This window comes from Nelumbo nucifera, chromosome 6, assembly GCF_055504915.1.
Source record: "Nelumbo nucifera cultivar China Antique chromosome 6, China Antique-T2T, whole genome shotgun sequence".
NCBI lineage: Eukaryota > Viridiplantae > Streptophyta > Magnoliopsida > Proteales > Nelumbonaceae > Nelumbo > Nelumbo nucifera.
The window spans coordinates 56,582,435-56,591,803 of NC_142654.1; the positions used below are offsets into that span (position 1 = coordinate 56,582,435).

Here is a 9,369-nt window from a genome sequence, read left to right on the forward strand (position 1 = left end):
GGGTCAATTTTCGATCTGATTTCGGATTACATTTTCTTTTTTCTTAAGAGTGAAGGGTTTGAATGGGGAAAATTCTCCCTTCAATCCAACGGTAAAAAACACTCTTGACAGCACCATAAGTCACATCTCTACCGTTGATGATCCCATCCTATATCTCATTCTCAGATAAGCACCTTTGTGACCAAGAAAGACGACTCCGGAGCATCACGACCGTCTAAATGGTAAAAATTGACAACAGAGATTCTTTAATGCTTGTAGATCGGAGAAGGTTTAAATATCGCCTACCTTAACACGGTGGAACCAAAACATTTTTAATTCGCGTGTCAGTACCCTCTTTCTCTTCGATCTGTGAATTTACAAAGAGAGAGAGGGAGAAAAATCATCTCCCTGGCCTCGTTTATTTTTGATCCTCCGCCTCGTTTTCCTTCTTTCTTACATACAAACATACACACAGAGATACTAGTCGAGGCTAGATCTGCCAGAGAACTGAAAATCTTTGCCTCTTCTCTCTCTCTCTCTCTCTCTCTCTCTCTCTCTTCTCAGGGTTCCCGATCTACGTACCTCTTAACCGGCACTCTTGCCTCTGCTTATCCTACGCGCCGTTCCTCACTCACTCTCCCTCTTTCTTCGTTCTCTGCCGTTGATTGTGGCCACTGCAGAGGCGTCCAGAGGGTCCGCTTGATCCGACTTTCTCCTTCTCAGATCTGAGGTAAATTATTTTCATCTATTTTCTTGAAATCTTTTGTCATCTCGAAAAAATTCATCCTTGTAGATCTGTATCTGATTTGTACTCTGCGGCATCTGGATCAAAGAGTTACGGTGGTTATTGAAACAAGTTCTGATTGGCAATTTTGAACTTGGTTTGATCTGTGGAGTGGTTGTGGGTATGCGTTAGTGTGTTCCGTGATTGAGTAAGTTGTGCTGAAATTCGTTTTATGTTTCGATGCAGTTCATAGTCGTTAGGGTTTAAAATTTAATTGCAAACGATGCTGACGAAATTCGAAACTAAGAGTAATCGAGTGAAAGGCCTCAGTTTTCACAGTAAAAGACCATGGATTCTTGCGAGTCTTCACAGCGGTGTGATCCAGCTTTGGGATTACAGGATGGGTACTCTTATAGATAGATTCGACGAGCACGATGGACCTGTTCGTGGCGTCCATTTCCACAAATCTCAGCCGCTCTTTGTCTCCGGAGGTACATAATTCTGCTATTCTGTGAACATTTGATTCTCGTCTTCCATGCATTTGTAAATTCTCCAATCACAGTTACTTATAAGGCCCGTTGTTTGTGAATGCGTTGATTTTGCTTAAATTGCCTCCATTTTAATCTTAAATCTCAAGCAGATTCATTGATGGGATTTATTGCTCAAGTTGTTGATTGGTATTGCAGGAATAGATCTAGGTGTCAGAAATTGTTCCTTGTTCTTCATTATATTGCATGGGTGACCTGTTTTGACACCCAAATTTAGCATTTCGTTGTTGATAATTATATAAATAATCAAAACTCTAACGAATGCATAAAATGCCCTTAGCATTATGCATTATTTTTGGTTCTTTTGTGATGTGATTGTTGTGTTTCTGAATGCCTGATCTGCTTTCTGGAAGGTTATAGAGGCCATTAGTCTTTGTTTTATAGAAAAATGCTGGCTTGTGCAGGAGACGATTACAAGATTAAAGTTTGGAATTACAAGATGCATCGATGTCTGTTCACTCTTCTTGGCCATCTGGATTACATACGCACTGTTCAATTTCACAATGAGTACCCATGGATTGTTAGTGCAAGTGACGATCAGACCATCAGAATATGGAATTGGCAATCTCGCACTTGTATTTCTGTATTAACTGGACACAACCATTATGTCATGTGTGCCACATTCCATCCTAAAGAGGATTTGGTTGTATCGGCATCATTAGATCAGACTGTTCGTGTTTGGGATATTGGTGCTCTGCGAAAGAAGACGGTGTCCCCTGCAGATGACATTCTGCGGCTTAGTCAGATGAACACAGACTTGTTTGGTGGTGTTGATGCCGTTGTTAAATATGTCCTAGAAGGGCATGATCGGGGAGTCAACTGGGCTGCATTCCATCCAAGCCTGCCTTTGATTGTGTCTGGAGCAGATGATCGCCAAGTGAAACTTTGGCGCATGAATGGTAATGTTATAAGCCACCCTCCCTCAAAACAAAAGAAAAAAAAAGTTACTCTTCAATTTTGCCTTCAGTCTCTTCTTCTTTATCTGATTTTAGAACTTTGTGGAATGCTAGCAACAACTGAAGTGAAATAACCTCTCTTTTCAGATACAAAGGCTTGGGAAGTTGACACATTGAGAGGACACATGAATAATGTGTCATGTGTGATGTTCCATGCTAGGCAGGACATTATTGTGTCAAATTCAGAGGACAAAAGCATTCGTGTGTGGGATGTAACAAAGCGGACAGGTGTTCAGACTTTCCGTAGGGAGCATGATCGCTTCTGGATTCTTGCAGCTCATCCAGAGATGAACCTTCTAGCAGCTGGTCATGATAGTGGTATGATTGTATTTAAGTTGGAGAGAGAACGACCTGCTTTTTCTGTGAGTGGTGATAATTTGTACTACATCAAAGACCGGTTCCTGCGCTTATATGAATTCTCGACTCAGAAGGACAACCAAGTTATCCCAATACGGCGGCCTGGTTCCACCAGCTTAAACCAAGGCCCTAGGACTTTGTCTTATAGCCCCACAGAAAATGCCGTCTTGGTATGTTCAGATGCTGATGGGGGTTCATATGAACTTTATATTGTACCCAAAGACAGCATTGGAAGGGGTGATACAGTGCAAGAGGCAAAAAGAGGAATTGGAGGTTCAGCCATATTTGTGGCTCGAAACAGGTTTGCTGTTCTCGACAAGAGCAGCAACCAAGTATTGGTTAAAAACCTTAAGAATGAGGTTGTGAAGAAAAGTGGACTTCCTATTGCTACAGATGCAATATTCTATGCTGGAACTGGCAATCTGTTGTGCAGAGCAGAGGATAAAGTGGTCATCTTTGACCTGCAGCAAAGACTTGTTCTGGGTGATCTTCAGACTCCTTTTGTTAAGTATGTTGTTTGGTCAAATGACATGGAGTCTGTTGCATTGCTCAGCAAACATGCTATCATTATTGCTAGTAAGAAACTAACGCATCGTTGCACTCTTCACGAGACCATCCGTGTAAAAAGTGGAGCTTGGGATGACAATGGTGTCTTCATATATACAACTCTGAACCATATAAAGTATTGCCTTCCTAATGCGGATAGTGGGATCATCAGGACCCTTGATGTCCCAATATACATTACCAAGGTTTCTGGCAACACCATATTTTGCTTGGACCGGGACGGAAAGAACCGCACAATAGTAATTGATGCAACAGAGTATGTTTTCAAGCTCTCCCTTTTAAAGAAGAGATATGATCAGGTTATGAGCATGATCAGGAGCTCACAGCTCTGTGGGCAGGCCATGATTGCCTATTTGCAGCAGAAAGGTTTCCCAGAAGTTGCTCTTCATTTTGTAAAAGATGAGAGAACTCGATTCAACTTGGCACTTGAGAGTGGTAACATTCAGATCGCTGTTGCTTCAGCTAAGGAGATCGATGAGAAAGACCACTGGTATAGGTTGGGGGTAGAGGCCTTGCGCCAGGGCAATGCGAGTATTGTAGAATATGCATACCAGAGGACAAAGAACTTTGAGAGGTTATCCTTCCTGTATTTGGTAACAGGGAATATGGACAAACTGTCTAAAATGCTGAGAATTGCTGAAATAAAAAATGATGTGATGGGCCAATTTCATAATGCCCTGTACTTGGGTGATGTCAAGGAGCGTGTCAAAATTTTGGAGAATGCTGGTCATTTGCCCCTTGCATATGTTACTGCTGCTGTCCATGGTCTCCAGGATGTTGCTGAACGTCTTGCAGCTGAATTGGGAGATAATGTTCCAACCTTGCCAGAGGGGAGAGTATCATCGCTTCTGATGCCTCCATCACCTATTCTCTGTGGAGGAGATTGGCCTTTGTTGAGGGTTATGAAAGGTATCTTTGAGGGTGGACTGGATAATGCAGGGAGGGGTGCAGAGGAAGATGATGAAGAGGCTGCTGAGGGTGATTGGGGTGAGGACTTGGATATTGTTGATGCAAATGGCATGCAGAATGGTGACATTGCTGTGGTGGTAGAGGATGGAGAAGTGTGTGGAGAAAATGAGGAAGAGGGTGGATGGGACCTTGAGGATTTGGAGCTCCCACCCGAGGTCGTTACTCCAAAGGCTACTGTTGGCTCCCGTTCTGCAGTATTTGTTGCCCCAAGCCCTGGCATGCCTGTAAGCCAGATTTGGATCCAGAGGTCGTCTCTTGCTGGTGAACATGCAGCTGCTGGCAATTTTGATACTGCTATGCGCTTATTGAGCAGGCAACTAGGCATAAAGAACTTCACTCCTTTGAAGCCCATGTTCCTTGATCTACATACTGGCAGCCATACCCATCTACGTGCTTTTTCTTCAGCTCCAGTGATAACACTGGCACTTGAGGGAGGATGGAATGAGTCAGCCAGCCCTAATGTGAGGAGTCCACCAGCACTTGTGTTCAACTTCTCCCAGTTGGAAGAGAAGCTTAAGGCTGGGTACAAGGCAACAACAGCTGGGAAATTCACCGAGGCTCTACGCCTCTTCCTAAGTATCCTGCACACCATTCCTCTGATTGTTGTTGAATCAAGGAGAGAGGTAGATGAAGTCAAGGAACTTATTATCATAGCAAAAGAGTACGTACTGGGATTAAAGATGGAATTGAAGAGGAGGGAACTTAAGGACAACCCAGTACGCCAGCAAGAACTTGCTGCTTACTTCACCCACTGCAACCTTCAGATGCCTCACTTGAGGCTTGCATTGTTGAATGCCATGACTGTTTGCTACAAGTCAGGGAACCTCAGCACAGCTGCAAACTTTGCTAGACGGCTTTTGGAGACTAACCCCACTGTTGAAAACCAATCTAAGATGGCCAGGCAAGTCCTGCAGGCAGCTGAGAGGAACATGAAAGATGCTAGCCAATTGAACTATGATTTCAGAAACCCATTTGTGGTTTGTGGGGCAACATATGTACCAATATACCGGGGGCAGAAGGATGTCTCATGCCCATATTGCAGTTTGCGGTTTGTGCCAGCCCAGGAGGGACAGCTCTGTAATGTTTGTGAGCTTGCAGTTGTTGGAGCAGATGCATCTGGCCTGCTCTGTTCTCCTTCTCAGAAAAGATGATTGAGCTGCTGAATCAGGAGCCTTTTTAAAATTTTCCTGCTGGTAGTGGCACCAATTATGTTGGCTGTTCGTCTTGGCGAGCAAAGGTAGGAATATTCAAAAGCAAGAGTTCAGTTTCTTTAATTGTTTGGTTATTTTCTTTCCTTTTACCCCTCTATTTCTTTTTTTTTTTCATTTCTTCTTTTGAATTCCGACAATTATGATTTCACTGTAATAAGCAATTTAAGAATTTTGACTTTAGCCATTCTTGCTAGTTGTTCATGAACAAGAATGGCAAAAGACACTTAAAAGGTTCAGTGATAGGTAAGACGACTGGTCGATGTATGCAGGTGCAGAAAGCAATTTACTCCATCCTGTGAGTTTGGTGGATGGGGTTTTAAATTGGTTGTAGTAATAGAACTTTTACCCTTTTACTATCCTTTTTCTCACAGCAGCAGCCAAAGTTCATTTCAATTCTTTGATTACAATGTAGCATGCCTGATATTAAAATTAGTATTACTTGTTGAAGTCAGTCCCGATCACGATCATGTCGCAGAACCCAGAATCGTATTTTCATTCAATTTCTGTGCAAAATGTAGCCAGCCAATTTGTCATTGTCTTGGTTCCTTTGAGATTTGAGGAGTGCAAAATTGGCGTTGTCCCAAGTGACTGAGTTGTCGACTCCAGTGGATTTCAGATTTTTCTACTGGTTATACCATTTATTTGTTTCTTACCTGATATTAATGTGCCTTGCCAATTGTCATGTCCATCTTGAGGTTAAGGTTTTGGAGGGGTACGCGCGTGCTACATGGTACTTAATGGATATTTTTGTTAATGGTGGCATATAACTCATTTTGTAATTTGTATAGTAACAGATCGGCAACCCTCATTACTCTGCCAAATATGACCATGTTTCAACTACAAGCATTGTGATTCACCAAGCAGCTCACTTGCGCTAAAATTAGCAAGCATTGGATATCATGTCATAATCAGATCCATCTGATAAATGAAAAATAAAAGTGCAAACCTAATTCGTTCTTTTGTCAATTTGTGCCCAGAAGAATATTTTCCTTTTGCTGGGTAGCCTGACGGGCCAGCCTGGACTGAGGCTTGGACAAGATTTTGGGTTCGCGGGCTTGGGCTCAGGCTCAAAACGCTAGCCCTGATTTTTTTTTGGGCCGGACTTAGAGTTTTCTCAAAAGCCCGACTCGATAATGTTATATATAATAAAAATATAATACATAGTTTTTTCTTTCTCTTATCTTTTTCTCAAGTCATACTGAGATCTTTTGGTATATTTGGGTTTTGAGCAAGGTTCAAAATATTGATATGCCCGATACATCGGTAGGGGCGTATCGGGGGACATCGATAGTGTTTTCATCCCTTATTTATTTATTTTTTTTTAAAACCGGTTCAGGAGGGTCGGTTTAAGTATCCTCCACCCCTGAACCAGTCAGAACCCCGATACACCCCCAGTAGGGGCGTATCAGGAAGCCACCGGCATGATATGTATCGGTCGATACGGGCTGATACGTATCGATGCTTTGAACCTTGGTTTTGATGTTTTTTAATATAAATAAATTAGTTTTGTAGTTGAGTAAAACAAAAAATCCTTGCCTAAGTTTCTTGGTTGGGCTTTGAGCTTGGGCTCAAGATCTAAGCCCAATAGTTGGGCTAGGCTCAGGTTTGGGCTTGAATATATTCTGCTAATATAGAGGCAAAGCCTGGCTTGAACCTGGCCCGGCCCAAACAAGTGTTTTGAGAATCTAAAGCCAAATGCGCCCTTAGTAGGATTTGCTAGAACTGGATCATTCTGGACTTCTTTTTTGATAATAGATCATTCTGGACTATATATTTTTTTATTGAAAATTTTATAAAAGGATATTGTTTTAATTTTAGAGTAGAGCAAGGATCAAAATTCCGTCATATGTATCGGCCTATATCGGCCGATACGTATCATATCGGAGCCTTTCCGATATGCCCCTATAGGGGGTGTTTCAAGTTGGTGAGTGGTTCAGGGGTAGATCGGCCTTAAACTGGCCCCTCTGAACCAGTTTCGAAAAAATTAAAAAAAAACATAAAAAAACAGTACTGAGGCATATCGACTTGTATCGATATTTTGAACCGTAGAGTAGAGAACTTTATACAATTTTCTTTTCTATTTCCAAAGCTATGCTTTGTCCTAAATCTAGCACAAATTTAATTTTATATTTTTTATATTTTATTTGTTTCTTAATATTCTCTCTAGTATGATTGAATCATGTTATCGCCAACCTAAATGTTTTGGTAAGAGTGGAAGAATGATTAAATAAATATGTGGGATGAAAATATAAGAATATTTATATGTATATATTTGTTATATTGATTTTATACAAAAGTGAAAAAACACGGAAAAAAAGTAACTACTTTACCTTTGATAACAATCAAGATAAAATATCATTGGAAATCCAAAATCCATTGTAAAATTAACATGGTGGGGCTTTAAATACAAGGAGCACCTAATTGACACAAACTGGTTAAGTTTGTTTGTTTGTTTATGCAGGCAAAACATTAATTCAACTCAATGGACCAATACATCAGAAGATACAGAAATTACAAAGGAAATTTGGTGGTAAAGACCAAGTGATAGGCCTAGGAACTAGGCCTATAAACGGATCGAATTCGAATCGAATCAGGTTAGATTTGAATCAGGCTAGATTTGATTCGATTCAAATTCGATCGATTACTTGATGCAGGGGATTGACGGCCGCAATCGTGGGTTCCTGGCAGTGGGCCAAGTGTGAGTGTGTGATGGTGGCAATTGTGGGTTCCCGACGGTGCGAATGCGATAGCAGTGAGCAGTGTTGGCCGTTGATGCTGGACTGTTGCAACATAGTGGCCGGTGATGCTGAACGATTGAGGGCCTTGAGGCATTGAGCAACGACGAAGGAGATGGTAGTGGCCGGTGACCGGTGCTCGATTCCTATCACTGACGCTGCCATTGATGGTGGTTGTTGCTTGGGCGGCAGCGATATTGAGTCACTAAGAGAAGAGAGATAGAGGAAAGATGAGAGACGACTGGCAAGAGAGTACAGGCGGGGCAGCGGAGGATGAGGAGTGGTGTCCGATGATGGTGGTTGCTCGGGCGGCATCCGGCAACAGCGAAGGGAGGGACGAAGGGTTAGGAACTTAGGGTTAGGGTTTGAAACTTGAAAGATGGAGAGTGGAGACTGGGGAGAGGTAAGGTTCGAAAGTCAAAACTTGGATTTCAAACTCATTTCTCATTTTCTCAATGAAATTGTTTTATTAACTTTTTTTTAGTTATATATATAATTGGTTCGGATATTTATCGGATCAGATCAATGTATATCCGAATTTGATCCGATAATTTATTCGGTAAAAAAATGGTATTTGAATTTGACCGAATGTCCAATTCGAATTATCTGAGTTCGATTCGATTATGTCGAATCTCAGATTCGAATTCGAATTTTTGAATACCATTTACAGGCTTACTAGGAACCACGAGAGCGCGGCGTGCCACCTTATGAGCTATAGTATTACAACCATATCTTATAAAAACCATTGAGTAGTAGGAGATTTTGGAAAGAAGTTCTCTACAATCGGCAAGAATATTGTGAATCCGCCAAGGAAGTGAAGAAAGCTTCTCAACAGAGAGTCAATTACCTGTAGAGCATCTCACTCAAAGATAACAAAGCCCATTTCAAACTTTAAGACCAAATTAATAGATTCAAGAAGAGCCAATGCCTCACATTGAACCGATGAGTGAGTGGAAAACAGAATAGCTTGAGCCACGATAAATGAGCCACAATGATCTCGAATAACTAACCCTTCTCCTGCTTGAGAACGCAAGCACCATCAAAATTCACTTTGATCCAAATATGCGGTGGGCAAACCCATCGAGGGCGCGAAGGGAGTTGAGGAGTTGCAATAGTAGAATTGACTGGATTCAAATCAATCAATGAAATAAGTCCTGAACAAAAGAATGAATTGAAGCAACCACGTGATGAGGATCAAATTTAATTCCCTCAAATATCAATGTGCACCTAGCCTTCCAAACACACAAATAGTGATTGTGCATTTTGCAAAAGTAGAGACAGAATGTTCAAGAGGATTATCCAAACGAACCCAATTAGTGTATGTCG

The 9,369-nt window shown here is 41.6% G+C and overlaps 1 protein-coding gene across 1 annotated transcript; it reads left to right on the forward strand.

Moving 5' to 3' along the window:
- Positions 1-320: 320 nt before the first annotated feature.
- Positions 321-5,664, forward strand: LOC104602012 (coatomer subunit alpha-1). Its single transcript, XM_010265548.3, has 4 exons — positions 321-709; positions 950-1,194; positions 1,656-2,150; positions 2,295-5,664. The coding sequence occupies exons 2-4, from the start codon at positions 987-989 to the stop codon at positions 5,246-5,248; spliced, it is 3,657 nt and encodes a 1,218-aa protein (XP_010263850.1). The 5' UTR covers positions 321-709; positions 950-986; the 3' UTR covers positions 5,249-5,664.
- The last annotated feature ends 3,705 nt before the right edge of the window (positions 5,665-9,369 follow it).